Source organism: Myodes glareolus, chromosome 18, assembly GCF_982192425.1.
Source record: "Myodes glareolus chromosome 18, mMyoGla1.1, whole genome shotgun sequence".
NCBI lineage: Eukaryota > Metazoa > Chordata > Mammalia > Rodentia > Cricetidae > Myodes > Myodes glareolus.
In genome coordinates this window covers 8,135,039-8,154,408 of record NC_142043.1, presented here as the reverse complement: position 1 = coordinate 8,154,408, position 19,370 = coordinate 8,135,039, and the positions used below count along the sequence as shown (strand labels likewise).

The following is a 19,370-nucleotide window of genomic DNA, read 5'->3' as shown; positions in this document are numbered from 1 at the left end:
TTGTCAGCGGGTCCTCATCCCTGGAGATGATTTTGACCTTGTACAGCTTGACAGTTAGCTAAGAAAAGGTCCAATCTGTGTCTTTTGCCTTTCTTCACTCTGTTTTTTTTCCATTCTTTTATGTGTTTATCCAATCAGGTGATGTCTTTTCGATTCCACCTCTCAGCTTTATAGTACAGCTGTCTTAGAGAATATCCGGGATGTACCTGAAAGCCGCATGGGAATGGGATGTTGGTGACCACTGCCATTTAGTCACCTCAGTAGGATTCTGTCTCAAAGAACAAGGTGGAAAATTATTGAGGAAGGCACCAGACGTCTCTCTCTCTCTCTCTCTCTCTCTCTCTCTCTCTCTCTCTCTCTCTTACACACACACACACACACACAGAGAGAGAGAGACAGAGACAGAGACAGAGAGACACAGAGAGAGATAAACAACATAGGTGTTACAATTTTAGAAAAATTATTCTTCCATCCAGAAACCTGGGAGTCAGAGGTAATTAGTAACCTGGTGATCTGCGTTATCTTGGCCTACGACTCAGGTGTCTTTTTTTGTTTATGTCTCTATAATAGAAACCCAATAAAATCAATCAAAGTTTTAAGAATGTCTCTACAGAACACAGAATTCCCCACGTTACTGTATACAACTTGGTTGTTTCATTTAACTGCTTCTTCCCATGCACACCTGAAAACGATTACTTATTTAATGAATCCGAGTGCTTACGCTCAAGGGTCACAGAAGAATTATCTGTCAGAAACGCTGCAGTCAGTGCACTTTTCATCACACAAATAAGATAAAATATACCTTGCTCTTAATCTCTCATTCTGCCTTCGAACCAGAGCAGGTCCTGGGACTAAGTGGGTTCTGACGGGGTCACTTGTGTGCACTGCTGTGACGTTTGCAGGTTCCAGGTGCTTGTCCGGGAACGAGGGGAGACAAAGGAAAGAGCACACTGCCTGTGTTTAGTTCACCAGCTTCCGGCCGTGAAACTGTTTGGTGACTTTGGTGAACTGGAGGGTTCTTTACGAGAACAATTATTTGGATTTTGTCCTGTGATAATGTTTGACTCTACAAAATCCAGAGCTGGGGAATCCCAGAGCTGGGAAAACTCTCCAGAGTCCCTTCCTCAGGCCCCACCTCTGAAGAAGAGGGAACACAGATCATTCAAGACAGAGAGCCGCTCATCCTATTTCGCCACGCAGCCAAGAATGGAGGACCTGCCTGTGCTCAGGAGAAAGGGCACATCTGATAGTCTTGTTTAAGGCTGATAAAACATGGGCAATGCTAAGAAAGTTTCCCTCCTTCATGGGCAGCTGCTTGATGGGGTGATCACTATGACATTACAAAACCTGAAGATGCTGAAATTTAGCTTGGTTTATTCTGAACTATTTCTTAAAAGAGTGCTACTTTTGTGGCATTTATCTAAGTCACTCTGATATTAAAAACTCAACATAGGACTGGGAGCTGGCAGCTCAGGTTAAACACTTGGTGAGAGTGGGCAGTGGTGGGTGTGGCAGTGGTGGGTGGGGCCTGCGATTTGAGTATTCAGACTTAAACACAGACAGTACCATCAAAACAAAGTGCCCTACTGGCTGTATTTGACTGGTAATCAGTATGCAGACAGGAAATTATGGAAGGTTTTGAGTAGTTTTCACAGAAGCATAAAGTACCACTTAAAATATACTTACAATTTTCATTTCTTACAAATATATTTTAATGTGTTCATTAATTATTTTATTTTTTAAAATATTATGTGTCTGAGTGTCTTGCCTGTATGTATGTCTGTGTACCATGTGCATGCTGTACCTGAAGACACAAAGAAAAGCCGCTGGTTACCCTAGAACTGGAGCTACAGTCAGTTGTGAGTGGCTGTGTGGGTGGTGGGAACAGAGTCCTCTAGAAGAGCAGCCAGGGCTTCCAGTGGCAGAGCCATCATCCAGCCTTCACTGATTACTTCTAATCTGCATATTCTTCTCTTGGCTATTCCTTTCCAAAAAGTAGATAGTTTGCCCTAGGTCAATTAGGGTTGAGTATGAACTCACTTCACAGAAGTGAAGTTTGTAGGTGAACTAAGGATGCCATAGCATGGTTTTAGAAAGGACAGTGCCTGACCCTGTGGGACCTTCTGTAGTCTATGTGAATAGCTGTCAGCTCATGCATTCCTGCGTATGTGCTGCTGGCACTCTGTCATTGTGTGTTGGCACAGTCCTGCCATCAAGTTTTGGCAGATAACATCTATTTGGGAAACCCCCTTGTCGTAGGCCATTAGGAAATTCTGAAGACCATGGCAAACTAAAGGGCATAAGCCACACAAAAAGGATTGCAACTGTGCCTGAGAAGATCTGCTCCAGACCACCATGAGACCATCATGTCTCTTTGGCCACAGCAAGAGGATCACAACAGGCAGGAAAACAAACCCTGAAGAGGTGAGAATAAAAGCTCAGTTCAGATTGACTACATCAACCTGGATCAAGACTCTGTGGAGTCTGATGCCGGGCAGTTTATCCCCAGGCTCTTAAGCACAGGATAATGTGGGACAGTCTCCTGGTGTAATACAATCCCTGGTGCACAGGCTAATGTGGGACAGTCTCCTGCTATAATACAATCCCTGGTGCACAAGGAAGCAAAATCACACTGACACTCAACCTGGGGTACATGTCACTTCTTCCAAGAAGATGGGTACTAGAGACAGGCTACCTATACTAGCTTAAGGGCTTAAGGGAGGATCTGGCCAGGTCTTGGTCATAGAGATTGTAGAGGTCATTTGGGCTACTAGCCACCTCTGTTCCTGGCTGTGGAAGTTCAGGAAGCCCTGGCTCTACAGTGTTGTAAGGGACATTTAGACTATATGTATCTCCATCCTGGCTATGGGAGTTTGGGGAGCCCCTGGCTGCAGGGGTCATTTAGATTACTAGTCACCTAGCTGTAGGAGCTTGACATGGCCTGACCCAACAGATAAGACAGATCAGCAGGCAATTAATCACCTCCAATATCCAGCTTTCCGGAGAGGAAGAACAGGTTTTAAATCTTTCCCATTGGAAAGACAATCCTGTATGTTTAACATCCCTGGTTTCTCAGGAGATCTGTGGGTACAAGCCCCTTCCTGCTGTGCTCCCAGCAGAGTCACTGAAGGAACTGTGCTGATTCTCACTCTGGGTTGCAGGATAATAAATCCTAGCTCAGAAGCAGAGGATTTCTGGGTTTATTTAACTGGGTTGCACAAACCACTGAAAAAAGGCAGGGAGGAACTTGGTTACTCAAATTGGCCCAACATAGCTGGTTGGTGTTCCAGTTCCTCCCTCTGACCCCAGCTCCCTTATGCACAATGGCAGGGCATAGGACTTAGGGCAGCAGTGATTCAGTGATCCCAATGCAAAAAGATCTTTTCTTCCTCCTCATCTTCTACCTTCTTCCCTTCTTCTCCTGTTGGACATTCACACCAGAGTGACTCTAATTTGCCTGATTGGCATCCTGTAGCTTCTGGGAACCTTTGCTGTTATAGATGGTGGGTTGGGGAGGCTTTGTCATGGAATGAGACTGTCTGACCCTGCGTCACAGGTCCCTACACTTGGGTTTGTAAATGGATGAAGGCCAGGATGGGGGTGGGGAGGACGGGGACTCACCTCTTTAAATCTTTCAGATTCCTTGAAGGCTGGGCCTCACCACTTTGGATGTCTACTTCTCTCATACAGACAAGTGGGTGTTCTGTGACCAACATTCTGCTACAGTTTTTGCAAGCTGCATGCTCCTTTGGCTGAATTCATGGGGCCATCATTTTTACATATGGCCAAACTGAGTTATTTGAATATCTCTTAAAAGTTTTATGTGAGGCTAGGAAGATGACTCTGTGGTTAGAGAACATGCCACACAAGCATGAGGACCAGGGTTCAGACCCCCACAGCCCACAGAAAAGGCCTCGTATACGCTATTCCAGATTCAAAAGCTAGAGACAGGGTCTGCAAAGCAAAGCATCTGGAAAGACCAACCATCTGTGACCTCTGGATTTGATTGAGACACCTGCCTCAATATCTCAATATATAAGGTAGAGGAGTGATTGAGTATGATTCTTGACACCAGCCTTGGGTGAACACACACACACACACACACACACACACACACACACACACACGTGAACACACGCACTGAAATGTGCATACACACACCCACACACGTGAACACATGCACTGAAATGTGCATACACACACCCACAAACAATAACAACAGAGAGGCTTTGTGCTGTTAAATGTGTGCTGTCAGATATTCTGAGTGCGAACCGTTGAGTCACTTAACACATCGCCCAAGAAAAGCAACAAATTACTGCCTTGGGCTGCTCGTGAAGGACTTGGGACTTTATTTTAGGAAGAGGACAGAAACCATCTGCTCTATGAATGTCACAAGAAGCGGCTTTCAGCTACTGTAGCGTGTGAAAGGCTAGCAGTACTAAGAAGGAACTAGTGGTCCAAACAGCGTAATTCAAAATTCAATCATTATAATTTCAGTTAGCTTAAACTTTGTATTCTCATGTTAATTGGTCTGTGTTTTCCAAATGACTGTTACTAAGGATTGCGTATTGATTCTTCATCATTGTATTGGAATAGCAGCTTCCTTGTAATATCTCAGCTGCCCAGACATTTCTCATTGACACAACATTGTTTAGGGAACTAGTGATGTGGCTCTTGCTGCTTAGCCTGTGGATCTGAGTTTGATCCCAGAGCCCTCATGGCAGAGAGAACCCACTCTGTTAAGTTGTTCATGTACCTCTACTCAAGCATTTTGGTGCACACTTGGACGTGCATTCACTCATGCACACACACATGCACATAACACACACATATACACACAGATAAATGTAGTAGAATTTGTTACTGAATATAATTTAGTTGTTTTTAGCGTAACTGTGTAGCTTTCAGTGACTATCAGTTGGCTTTAGGACTTTTTGTCACCCCAGAAGACATTCTTGACTGCATGAATGTCTGTTTCCCATTTTCTGTTTTCACTCATATGATATCAGACATTAATCCACTTTCTATCCTGATGGAATTTGCTTATCTAAATACTTTTACATAGACAGGGTCTTACAATATATGGGCTTTGGGGGCTGGCTTCCTTTATCTAACATAGGTTTTAGAGCTGAGCATATCAACAGTTTACTCTTTTAAATATATGGATATATGGTATAAAGATGACATATTTCTTTAATCATCAGAAATAAACATTTAAATCTATGTAAATTCATTGCTTGCTTTTTGTGTGTGCATGGGTATGTGTGTATGTGTATGAGTATGTATGTGTGTGTGGAATGTATTATGCATGGAGGAGTATGTGTGTTTGTATGAGGTGTGTGTATATGAATATATATGTGTGACTGTGGGGGATGTATGTGTGTGGGGGGTTATGTGTGTGGGGAGGGATGTGTGTGGAGAGTGTGTATGTATGGGTGTGTGTGTGAATATGAGTATGCATGTTTGCATGTATGGGGAGATATAAGTATGTAGGAGGAGTATGTGTGTATGTGTGTGTATCATGACTGCATGTGTATGAGTATGTACATGTAACTACGTATGTGTGTAGATGATATATGTATGTGTGTAGGGTATTTGTGTATGTGTAGGATGTGTGTGAAGACTGTATTTTGTGTGTATGAATAGGTATGTTTGTGGGGGGTTGTACGTATGTGAGGGAGTATGTATATATGTTTGGGGTGTGTATGTATGTTTGGGGTGTGTATTGGTGTATATGACCGTATATGTGTATGTAATGTATGTATGTGTGGTGTATGTGTGTATAGTTCAGAGAAGTCTGTTTTCTCTATCATGTGGTTCCCATGGATTAAAGTCAATTCCTCATATTTGACAGCAAGCACCAAGCACCTTTTACTTTCTAAGTCACCTTTCTGGCCCTATTTTCTATGTTTGAACTGACTTTTGCTATGTTGTGATATAGTTTATCATGTGCTGTGGCTTGCAATTTTGTTGTCAGTTCCCCTGCAAGGTAGGTGACGTGCCAAACAGTGGGTGTCTGTATATGGCAGCTCTGTAGAATCTGATGTCCTCTTCAGATGTCTGTGGACAACTGCATACATGTGGACACAGTCACTCACTCACACACACACACACACATATGTATATATATATATATATATATATATACACACACACACACATACTTTGTCCCACTTTGTCCATCTTCCTATTTTTCCCTTATCCTGTCTCCTATTGAATAATCTCATCATCACACTTGGGAAACCAGCTGTAATTGACAGACAGCACTGAAACAATGCTAGCCAACTTCATTGCATCCCAGCCTCCACGTGGGATCTGACTCTGGACTCTGAGTTCAATTCCATTGATTCATATTGCTCCCCTTATGTCAGCATTTTTCCCCAAGACAGGGTTTCTCTGTGAAACCGTCCTGCTGTCCTGTAACTCACTGTGTAGACCTCTTGAACTCACAGAGATCTGCTTGTCTCTGTCTCCCGAGTTCTGGGATTAAAGGCATAACCTACCATGGCTCAACCATTGAAGGCTAGGCTCACAACCAAAAAATTATGTCAGTATTTTCCTGTCCAAATTCTTTGAGCCTTCCAGTTATCAGGAATTGGAAAGTAGGAGTTCTCACCTGTGTCCTTGTCAAGATTGTTTTGTCTGTACATAACCCTTGGTTTCCATAGAAATTCTGTAAAAGTTTTGTCCATTCTGGCAAAGAAACAGAGGGGGGCAGTGACTGACCAAATCTTCAGTCGCGTTTTTCCTGTTCTTTAGTTGCGGAGCCTGTGCCTGAGGAGATATCTGCTGTCCCATCCATCATTCTCCGTATTAGTCCTTCAAGGGACAGAACTTCTCACTGAACCTAGAGCTAGGCTGGTGGCCAGTCAGCTCCAGACACTTTGCTCCCCAGTGCTGGGGCTGCAGGTATACAGACAGCACACTGGCCTTTTCTATGGGTGCTGGGACTTCAGACTCAGGTCCTCACATCTGCCACAGAAGCTGCTTTTGCCACCAGAACCACCTCCCTTAACTGTCTCATCCCCGTGCTGTGGTGGCTTAAATGGGCTCTGCCCTTGGCTTGCAGTGTTTGAACAGCTGGTCTGCAGTTGCTGGTGTTTTGTGGGGACATCTGAGGGGTGGTCTTGCTGAAGGAAGTGTGTCCTGAGGCCAGGGTCTGATTCTCCGTTTGCTCTCTGCTTCTCACTAACGCTTGAGGATGTGAGCCCTTGGCCTCCTTCCCTGGCCCCCCTGTCTGTGCTGTGACTTTTGCCACCATGGACTCTGACTCCTCAGAAACTTGTAGTCCAGACAAACTCTTTCTTCCTTGGTCAGTGTCCTGTGTTTTAATCACAGAAATAGAAAAGGTACTAGCACATGTGGTCTCTGTCCAGTTAGCACAGAGGTCAGTTTTGTGGGTAAAGTGGTCCTTAAATGGCTTAGACATATCTTTCCCAGTTGCCACAGGGGCATTTCTGCCTCTATGTAGAGACATGCCTTCAACATCTAGAACTTTGTGTTTCTGTCTTTCTGTCACTCACTTCTTGTGCAGAGACTCGAGGCCAATCACGGGGAGATTTAAAAAAAAAAACCAAAAAACAACAACAACAACAAAACCTCTTCTCAAGTCCTTTCTCACTAGGCATATGCTTTGGGTATGGTCTTCTAGTATCCTGAAAGTGTCAAGGGTCTTTTCAAAGTATTGTGCTGTCATTGTCAACCAACTTTGTAAGGTTTTGCTACCTTCATGCTTAGCTCACTGGTCTTACCTCCCCAGAAGACTTGGATGTTACATATTTGCCTGTAACCAGGTCCGTGCACAGTGAGGACTTTGAGTCAAAAGAGTTGTATTCCACTCTCTAAGTAGAGCTTTGCTGGGAACCGAGGAAGGAGCAGGCTGGGGAGGCTTGTGAGGGGCTCCAGGGCCCCACTGCTCCTTCAGCACTAGCTGAGCTACCCAGGGTGTAAGGCTCTCATTCCTCTAGGTACATAATTTTTAAAGGTTTCCTTGAAACTGGAGCAAAGGCTAGGAATTCTGAAGTTGAAGCACCATGAAACTCAAGGTTTCTACTGAGTTTTTTGTTTCATTTTTTAAAAGCATTACCTGAGATACTTTTCAGGATCATGAGGAAGAGATCTTGACACCTTTTGCCATGTTGTCTGTGTTCTTGTGGAGGAATGGAGCTTGCAGGTTGTTGTATCATCTTCTCTATATTTTTATGTTAAACTTGTGTTTTCTCTTAGGGCAGATGAGGCTAAAACAGCGTGTGGAAATGCCTGGGACACAGTGAGCACAAGATTAATTTGGGAAAAGGAATTTCTAGATGAAGGAAATGGGCTGATTTCACCATTGCTCCTTTGTGTAAATTTTCACTGGTGCAGTGTGATACGCCACTATCGGGGCTGGAGAGAGTAGGTGGGTCCTGTGTTCTTTTGTTAAAACAAAATGCTGTGTTCTGTGGAACTGTGGTGTCTGGTTTTCCATCCCACAGCAGATAAGGAAACACATGTTAGAGCGGACAGACAGGTGGCTAGCAGTGTGAGGTAAGATTTTGATATAAAAAATCGGATGGATGGCCAGTGAGGACGCACAGATTACCCTCAGGCATCTCTTCTCATAGACTGTGTCTATGTTCAAATGGAAATGCTAATTTGTGCTCAAAGTCTTTGCTTTTTACAGCTGATACCGCCTCATGTGTCTAAGCAATTCTTTCTGTCGAGAATCGGTGCAGTGCTTAAGGTCTGATACTTAAAGTTGTAGACCGCATTTACTCAGCGCATCTGTGGCAAGGGACATTCTACATACGAATGGTACTACAATGAGACACTGTCTCCTTGGTGATAAATTCCACTGATGGAAAAGATTCAGTAACAATCCAACTTCATGCATCGTGGGAATCACAGCCTCTTACAAGCTGGGAATGTCAACAGTGTACAGTTTCTGTGAAGACACAGCTGGAAACATGACCCACCTTCCTGGAAACAGAGCACTGGTGCTCAGTAGTTTGTTTCCCACTCCCTGTACTAAGTCCTTCAGGTTTGTAAGTAACTCCTGCACCTCTCTACAGAGCAGAGCTCACATCAGTCTGTGGCTGCACACATGGTTTGTGAGGGTTCTAGCTACGTGGGACGCTGAGCGCTAACTGATCTCTTCAAATAAAGTCTGGTCAACACCTGTGTTGTCTCAGGACACTATAAGGTCGGTCGTTCAACACGTCACAAAAACAGAGATCGGGAGTGAAGTGTCGAAGGCATCTCAGCAGCCGAATAGAGCAGGATTCCCCATGCAAATAGCAAAACGTGGGTTCAGAGAGCCGTCCACTTAAAACTCACTTGGAACGTGGGCCCCATTAGCTGACTTTCTGGTAGCTGGTTTGATAACATCTTGGGGATCAAGGAGCCACTTGTAAGCAAGAAAAATAGCAAAACTTCAAGAGTTTCCTGTTGCATGTGGCCTAGTTAAGAGGTCCACTCTTCAAAGCCCACATCATACAGAGCACACTTCAAAGCCCTATATTACAGATGGTGGTTCGAAGGCTTCCTAAGACCCCTGTCAAATCATAGGATGCTCGGCTGGTCTAAATAGCACACATGGACCAACATCTTCCACCAAAAAAAAAAAAAATCATCCTGGTGTGGGGGGATCCTGAGGGCTTTGTGTTGATGGTAGGTGCTACATAGGGAAATACAGTTCAAGAAGCACTATTGCCAAAGGGTGTACTTAGAAATGTAGGGTGGCTACCGATGTTAAGATGTACCAGAGGGTTACATGCAGGGGCAGCCAGACACCTTGCCAAATCAAAACTGTTTCACTGAGATGATCTTTCTTGATTCCCTCTTTTAGCCTAGTGATAAACCCAGAAACAGCATGATGATGCTGGACTGTCTGAGTGGCATGTCCTTCCTGAGAGAAAGGCATCAACACCCTAAAATTCCTGGATAAAAACTATCCTAAAGGCCAGGGAATGGCTCAGTGGGGAAAATACCTGCCACCCGAACATGACAAACTGAGTTTCGTCTCCAGCATCCACATAAAAGCTGAGCCTGGCAGCATGAGCTGTAATCCAAGAGATAGGCGGGTAAAGACAGGAGACTCCCTGGGGTTCCCTGGGGCTCCCTGGGGCTCCCTGGGGCTCCTGATTTCAATGAGAGAGGCTGTCTCAAAAAATATGGTGAAGTATTTAGGAAGATGCATAGTGTTAACATTTGGCCTCTATATGCACACCTACAAAGGCACCTTAGGACACACACAACTGTAGCTGGGATGTCATAGATGTTGTAAATACTTTATAAATATAATTTTGGTGATAACCCTAGGCTGCTTTTCAACTACGAGGCCCCTAGTACCAGTGTGGGTGACCATTTAGCTATTATAACACTGTCATTTCTTCTTGCAGTGTCTTGGCAGGTTACAATGGTACCATCTTCGCATATGGGCAGACAGGCAGTGGCAAGACCTTCACCATCACAGGCGGGGCTGAGCGCTACAGCGACAGAGGCATCATCCCAAGGACTCTCTCATATGTTTTTGAGCAGTTGCAAAAGGTAAAGAAAATAGAGTTCACATGTAATTTGATCTATTCAGCAAGTGCACCATGGTGAGGAAATGTGCTAAGGCATCTATCTGTTACACTGTACCCACTTGGAAAGATGCTACTGTAGAATAACACTGGTCTCTACACTTAAGGAGGTTTGGACTTTGCCAGAGGAGTGGAAATAAACAAGGTGCTTCTCATACCAGGTCTGGGACTTCATCAAGGGTTGGGGTTAAATTTGAGATGCCTACAGATTCAGAGAGAAAGCTTTTGGTGGAGTAGGAGTTGGTGTAATGGATGCAGTGGGGCTGGGTATGTGAGTGTGCATGTGTGTGAATGTGCATATGTGCGTGTGTGCATGTGTGTTTGCATGTATGTGAGATTGCATGTGTGTGAGTGTGCATGTGTGTGAATATTCATGTGTGTGAACTTGCATGTATAAGATTGTACATGTGTGTGCATATGCATGTATGGGAGCATACATATATGTGAATGTACATGTATGTGAATGTGCATGTGTGGGAGTGTGCATTGTGTGAGCGTGCATGTGTGTGAGTATGCATGTGTGTGAATGTGAGTGTGTGGGAGCGTGCATGTGTGTGAACGTGCATGTTTGGGAGCATGCATGTGTGGGAATATGCATGTGTGGGAGCATGCATTGTGAGAATGTGCATTTGTGGTAGCATGCATGTATATGAATGTGCATGTGTGGGAGCGTGCATTGTGGACATGTGCATGTGTGGGAGCCTGCATGTGTGGGAGCATGCCTGTGTGTGAACGTGCATGTGTATGAGTGTGCATGTGTGTGAGTGTGCATTGTGTGAGTGTGCATGTGTGTGAGTGTGAATTGTGTGAGCGTGCATGTGTGGAACTGTATGTATGGGAGTGTGCATGTGTGTGAGCTTGCGTGTATGTGAGCATGCATTTGTGTGAATGTGCATGTGTGTGAGTGTGCATGTGTATGAGTGTACACGCATGTATGTGTGTGAGTGTGCATGTGTGGGGCTGTGCATGTGTGTGAACTTGCATGTGTGTGAACATGCATATGTGTGAGCGTGTATGTGTGGGAGTGGTGCAGAAGTTGATGTTTGAGGCCCTCTATTGTTCTCCACTGATACTCTTCTGTTTCCATTTTTTTGAGCTAGGATCTCACTGATTTGACTGGCTGATCAATGGGCTCTGGGGTGTTCTTCTCTCCCCCCAGCCCGACATTAGGGTTACTGCCATTCACCACCATAGCCAGTTTTTCACATGAATTCTGGGAATCTGAACTTGGATCTGCATGCTGCCACAGCCAGTACTTCATCCACGGAGCCATTTCCCACTCAAATCACACCTTTTTCCAGCTAGTATCTCTGCAGTTGGAAACCCTTTTACTAAGACAAATCTTTTTTCTATTTCCTAAAATACCAAACCAATCAGACGGCATGATTGTCAGTTTGCCATGGTAATAATAGAAGCTGGAGGAATTTGTCAGAATACAAATCCCACTGCAGTGAACATAATCACATTCTAGAGGCATTCCCTGTCTCTCCTGTATATGTTACCTACTTATGAATGTTTTACCCATGTGTGTCCATGCCCACATATGCATATGCCTGGTGCCCACAGAAGGCGGAAGAGTGTATTAGATTTCCAGGAACTAGAGTAAGGTTGGTGTGAGAAACCATATGGGTGCTGAGAATTGAACCCATGTTCTTTGAAAGTATAAAAAGTGATCTAAAGCACTGAGCCATCTCTCCATGTGGGACTTTTAAATACAACATATATTGTAACTAGCAAACTAGGCATCTTGATTCCCATCTTAGCACTGGAAAAAGTGAGCCTCCATTGAGATACTTTTCTCTGGGTTCACTTCTTACAATAGCCAGCCCACAACTCTGTAAGCCAAACTGCTTCCCCTGTAGTTCAGATTGGCTTTGTTTTGTTGGCTGTGTTTGAATCCATTTCCTGTGATGAGTCACTTAACTTCTGTGGGTTTCTGCTTTCCATTTTCTGAAAGCAAGGGCTGAACTGTTCTGGAAGCTCTCTGCCTCCCTTCCAGCTCCAGCAAGTCCTTGGACTCTGTATAAATGTCTAACTGGCTTGCTGCGGCAGTCATTCTGGAATTCCCTACTGAATGTTATTTGCATTTTGAGTTGCAAAGACGAGAAGAAATTGCTGAGAGCTGCATAATTCTAATTGCCATCCATAAAACAGCAATTATCCATTAGTTCAGCTCTGCTCTCACTGGCCCAAGAATGCCAACTGTGAGCCGGAGAAGGCGGAGGAGGAAGGGCTGAGTGGTGTGTACACACCCAGAGCCTTCTCGTCCCGTGTAGCCCCGACTCTACCTGTTTTGCCTTGTTCACACATTTCACAAACGGGGCTGTGGTCTCTGATAGCTTTCATTGCCATGGTCCTAGGAGGAAAGCTGTCATCCTAGAAGAACTGACAGGGTTCTGAGGATGTGTGTCCTGGTGGCACGTGGCTTTATGTCTCAGTGTCGTGCGTGCAGAGAGCTCGAGCTTTGTTCTGAGCACCCACAGAGGCCGCTCTCTGCTCCAGGGAATCAGCACTCTGTTTAGCCTCTGCAGACAGTACATTTTCATGCATGCATCCACAGAGACAAATGTAATTAAAAATAATAATAATAAACTTTTAAACTTCTTATCACACTGAGAATGCTTAGTTCATGATCATTATTACCATACCATTAATTTCTGTACATGCAAACACTTAGCGATTGCTACCATATTCATCAATATTCATGTATGTCCATTGGCCTAATGATAACTGCCTAGTTTTAGAATCCCTTCTGAAGCTCTCAGAATCATTGAAGCCAGTTTTCCTGGCTAGGCTGACTAGAATAAACAATCCTCTCCTAATGGAAAGCACAGTTTGTCTCTTCTAAGATCTTCTCCGTGCTAACCCAAGAGCACTCGAGAAGTCTCAGGTCTCCAGGCACTGACCATCGTCAGGGTTGTTGGATACTGCCTTGTCACTGATGTCACTCTAAACCTTATTCAGTTATGAATCATCCCAAGTAATTCCCTGGACTTGGAGAAAGCCCACCTGACCAACTGACAGCCAGGGAAACTGAAATGGACCAGTTTCTGCCATGGGCCACACACGTTCATCATAATCATAGTGGATTGGACTAACAACAAGCCGGGCAACTTAAAGTGCAACGTGAACTGTGTCCACAGTGGAGACCGGAGCCAGAGGCTCTGCGAGTTGTCCTAGATCAGAGAGCTCAGCATGAGACTAAAGCCAAGTCCTTCAAGACAAACTAAGCGCCCAGAGCAGCCTGTGTTGTGAAAGCCAGGGAGTGAGCCCGCATTTCCGCTGGACTGGGGAGGACTCCATCTGTTTCAGGACTCCTTCTCTTCACACTGGAGCATTGTGAGGCTCACACTTGTTTGGGTCAGAAGAAATGTCTGTCTGCAGGAAACATGTGTGCTACATTACAGTCTGGCAACCCAGATGCTGAAAAGGACCAAGAAAGGTAGCTCGCCACATCACTCAGTGAGATTGGAGTGTGTGTGCCAGAAAAACTGCAGAAGCAAAATGCTGGATGAGCCGAGGCATTGTCTTTATGGCCTGGGTGGTGGGCTGGCCATTTCCCTGACTTCTTATCCTAATTCTAAAGAAGAGAGTGTCCCATTACAGATGGTGGCTCAAGTTCACTGTTGGTTTCTCATGTCCATTCCTTTTATATTCTTATATTATTTTATCTACTTTGACCAGAGCTGTAACCAAATACCCAACAAAACCAGCTTATTTTGCCTCAGTATTTGAGGATATAAGTACCCCGTGTTGGGAGGGCGTGGTGGTGGGAACATGTCCTGACTTGTCATGTTGTGTCCACAGTCAGAGACGGAGGGATGAATGTTAGTGCTCAAGCCCTTCCTCTCTGTTCCCACTCACTCAGTTCAGGACCCCTGCCCATGGGAAGATGCCATCCATGTTCAGGAGGGTTGTCCTTCTCCGGTTACTCTTCCCTGGAAACCCATCATACTTAATTCTCCGTTTGCAGGATTCCAGACATAATACTTGGAAACATTTATCAACAGCAGTAACAGTAGCAACAGCCACGTGGTTCATTGGTGCCCAGGTACTTTTGGTAGGACTTGACATGTAGACATGCTTCTCGTATGTCAGTTTTGCAAGAACAGGAGTGTTTCATAGCTTGTTCTCAGCATGGAACCATGTTTCATTTCCAGAACCCACATTGGGTGACTCCAGCTCAGGAAATCTGATGCCCTCTTCGGGCCTTTGTGGGTACCTGAACTCATGTGCATGTACACACACACACACACACACACACACACACACACACACACAGAGAGAGAGAGAGAGAGAGAGTAAATAATAACTCTTTTTTTAGAAGAATATAAAATTCTGAGTAGTAGGAAAGGAAAGAAAATTAAGTATTGTTGAAGGAGGCCGCTCAGCAGCTCAGACCCAAAATAATTACACAGACTATATTATTTAAAACACTGCTTGGCTTATTAGCTCTAACTTCTTATTGACTAGCTCATACATTTTAATTTAACCCATTTTTAGTAATCTGTGTATTGCCATGTGGCTATGGCTTACCAGGTAAAGTTCCATCTGGCTCTGGTGGGGCTACATGGCTTCTCTCTAACTCTGCCTTCTTCCTCTCAGAATTCAGTTCAGTCCCATCCCCCCCTCTATTCCCTGTACAGGCCCAAGACAGTTTCTTTGTTGACCAGTGGTATTCACAGCATTCAGAGGGGAATCCCACATCATAGTATGATCATGAACGGAAACTTTGGCTCCTGGTCTTTGAACCAAAGTAATAACCTCTGCTCTTGTATAAATAGACAATTCACAGAATGCAAACTTGTTTGTTTTTTCTTAGTAACTTTTTTGGGGGATCTGGAAAGTAAAATACAATGTATTATTCAGTTCTATAGCCAACTTGGCTCACTGCAAGTGTATTTTGACATTTTATGTATAATGTGGAACCAATAAAAACTGATAAACTGAAATTACTTGTAATCATGGATATTGGATATAGCAAAAAAAACCACTTTATGCAGATGGCCACAGTAACTCAAAAGTGTCACAAACTGCAAATGTAAATCCTACAAAATGGAAAGGCAAAGGAGGGATGCTGTGAGAAAGCCCAGGGACAAACAGTTGTTTTTAGTCATTACATAATGCCTTTCCCTTCTTCTCCAACCAGGACAGCAGCAAGATCTACACAACACACATTTCTTACTTGGAAATCTACAATGAATGTGGCTACGACCTGTTGGATCCGAGACACGAGGCCTCCAAACTGGAAGATCTGCCGTGAGTAGCGGGATGACAAAGGCCAGCAGGAAATGGTTTTCAGATGTTGGTTTCCATTGTTTCCTTTGAAATTTGCTGGGTTTCTGGTCTCCATCATAATTAGCAAACATTGGAGGCAGCATCTTTCTGTAATGAGCAGGAGCCATGGGAACTAAGGTTACTTGGAACTCATTTCTCGGGGGAGTCTCTGTGAGAGTCGGCACGAGAGTGCAGTGGCTGCTCTCAGTGGGCATTTCAAGACTGGGGGCAGCACTTTACCCCCCTCCTATAAAGCCACACACTTCTTTAAATGCTCCCTTCTTCCACAAACAGTGTTCAGTTTATGCAGTAGGACAGTGTGATGAAGTACAATCAGAAGGTCCCCAAAGGCTTTTCCGCTGTCATTAGCACCAGCATTTTCAACCTTTTGATCAGATCAGCATTCTTTATTTTCAGTGAAATGCAACCTTCAGACCTTTGACAGAGGACAGCCCCCTGCCAGGATTACACAGTGCTGCTATTTGTGTGAAACCTGCCTGAGTTAGATGTAGTAATTAGTAATTGTTCATCTGCCTATTTCCAGGTGTTTTTATGTATTCGAAGTTGCCCACAGTCAAGAAAAAAATGTTTTAAAGATTATTTTTTTAAATGTATATATATGTGTGCGTGCACATGCACACACAAGTGCAGATACCAGTGGAAGCCAGAAGAGAGTGTCCAGTCTGCTGGGGCTGGAGCTATAAGTGGTTGTGAGCTGCCTGGCGTTGGTGCTGGGAACCAAACTCAGGCCCTCTGGAAAGCAGCCTGTGTTGTTAATTGCTTAGCCATCTCTCTATCTCCCAATATATATCTTTGTTATTCTTATAAAATACTCTAAAATGATATAGAAATATGTATGAATTCTCTGTGAAAAAGATAACCAATTGACTATTGAATTCAATAAGCAAGTTATTAAATTAGCAAAAATTGGAATAAATAAAAAAATAAATCATAATCCATATATTCTTTAATTGGTATTAGTTGAGGTATTTCACATATCACCTTTCCTATGTTTACATATTTCCGAAGATGGAATCAGGAAACAGAACATTATTTGTATTACAAATATTTACATAACAGGGAAGAGAGATCTCCAACTATGTAAGAAAACCGCTTTGCAAATTTAGGAGAGTAAAGTTTACTTTTCAAAGGGTAAAGTTTCTTAGTCAGGCTAGGAATGGGAGTGTGATGCAAGGGGCATTGGTAGGAAGGCTGGGCTATACGTGGTGGGTGATGTGTTAGGAGATGGGGCCTCTGATGTGTGGAGGCCACTAAGCTGCAGCCCTGCTCAACACAGTTTTGTGCTTTAAAAAGGACCATCAGTGCTGGCTGGTGCAGTCTTTAATGCAGAGGACCCCAGGAGAAGCTGGTAATTTATAATCCTTGGTTTGGGCCCTGGAGCCTCTATAGCTGTGAGAACTTTTTCCGTTGCTTACGGTCAGCCTGGTGTGTTCTCTGTCCTGGCAGCCCAGAAGCACTACAACAAACATCATCTGAAAGAACTCCCAGAAGCCACTGGGACAGTTCGAGGAAGAGCTTGAATGTCAAGTTTCTGGCTTGAGGCTCATTTTTGTTCTGATCAGCTTTTTGCTTTATGGTCTTCAGGCTGACCCACATACCTGCAGATTGAATTTTGTTAAATTGTTTTCAGTAGCTGGGCATGGTGGCACACACCTTTAATTTCAGCACTCTGGAGGCAGAGGCAGGTATGTTCGAGACCAGCCTGGTCTACAGAACAAGATCCAAAGCAGCCAGGGCTACACAAAGAAACTGTCTTGATAAACAAACAAACAAACAAACAAATTATCCTCATATATTTAGAAGGCTGCTTAATACCATGTTCATAACGGTAATTGATTCATATAGTCCCTATAGGGCCTGTGAGCTCCTCAGCCCTGGGGTTTGGCCAGGTTTATAGTGGGCCTCGAATCCAATTAGAAAGCCACTGGTTACTCCCATGACATTCGTGCCACTATCACAGCCATGAGGCTATCTTGTCAGATCAGTCATTACTAAAGTTAGCAAGGTTTACAGCTGGATAAGACTATTGATGGGGTTGGGGCTTTAGCACAGTGGTAAAGTACTTGTCTAGCAAGCACAGGTCTTGGGTTCAGTTCTCAGCTCCCGTGATGGGGAACTGTTGGTATCTTTCTCCCCTGGTGAGGGGGGACTGTTGGTAACTTTCTCCCCTGGTGGGGGGAGCTGTTGATAACTTTCTTCCCTGGTGGGGGGGGACTGTTGATAACTTTCTCCCCTGGTGGGGGGAGCTGTTGATAACTTTCTCCCCTGGTGAGGGGGGACTGTTGATAACTTTCTCCCCTGGTGAGGGGGGACTGTTGATAACTTTCTCCCCTGGTGGGGGGAGCTGTTGATAACTTTCTCCCCTGGTGGGGGGGGACTGTTGATAACTTTCTCCCCTGGTGGGGGGGGACTGTTGATAACTTTCTCCCCTGGTGGGGGGGGACTGTTGATAACTTTCTCCCCTGGTGGGGGGGCTGTTGATAACTTTCTCCCTGCAGCCTACACAGCACCTCTCAGAACTATGAAAGCCATTAGGGCTAAAACTTTCTGAGCAGTATCAGCGTGATGTCTCCAAGCCCTCTGACCAGAGTGTGTAATGTCTGCAGCAACAGCCGCACTGTCAGGCTCTGCTGGGTGACTAAGAGTGACGGCGCTGACCTGCATTGTTTGGGATCCTCTGGGACTCACTCCCATGATTTATTTTATAACTTAGGGGGAGGTTAAAAAATTACCACTGTCTGGGGGACCAGCTTCCAGCAGCACAGGGCTTTAATAGGAATCCACAGAGTCGGCGAGGCTAAACTTTTCTATCTGAGGGGGGTTAGGGAAAAAGGCACTCACAAACTCTCTCGGTGGTTTCCTTCTTTATTCTCTCTCTCTCCTCTCAAGATGTTTTGCCGTTTTATACCCCAGCAGAATCTTCCAGGCAGTACAAGAGTCAAAATGGTTGCATTCCATTTCTCAAGTGAATGATTGTAGGTAAAAACATATTTTCATCTCCCTCACATGATTAAACATTTTATGTATTACAGGTGAAAGACAAATTATCCCAAGAACACATGTATATTTATACCCAAGCAACTTGTTATAGATTAACCATGTGTCAAGAAGGGGTTCTTGTCAGGTCTTTTACTGGCAGGCTGCATTTTGCAGTTACAAAGAAAGGGCCAATTACTTTATTACTTATCTTGAAGGTAATCTTATAAGGAATCTTAATGGAATTACAAGTCTAAACTTTTATACATGAAAAAAATCTTTAGGTGCATACCCACTCATTAATAGTTTTTTTAATATCAGGTGATTGAGGGCAGAAATGGGTATAAGAAATTAATTATCACATTTAGTCATCAACCAAACCTAGCAAGGAGAGTACATCAGCCAGTAATAATTGGGCTGCTTTGTTCTTGTTCCCTGACCTTAAAGAGTTCCACATTCAACTATGTGACTTTCTAAGACTTTAGATTGTCTTCTTGGATTTTTCACCTTAAAGTTATTTAACAAAAACATCTT

At 44.1% G+C, this 19,370-nt stretch overlaps 1 protein-coding gene across 2 annotated transcripts in view; it reads left to right on the top strand.

The window, feature by feature from the left end:
* Positions 1 to 19,370, top strand: part of Kif6 (kinesin family member 6) — a 303,195-nt gene that overhangs the window by 54,845 nt on the left and 228,980 nt on the right. For both annotated transcript variants that reach the window (XM_087897899.1, XM_087897898.1), the window contains exons 4-5: positions 10,380 to 10,527; positions 15,712 to 15,821. In XM_087897899.1, coding sequence (XP_087754025.1) covers positions 10,380 to 10,527; positions 15,712 to 15,821 — 258 coding nt within the window. The remainder of the gene's footprint in view (positions 1 to 10,379; positions 10,528 to 15,711; positions 15,822 to 19,370) is intronic.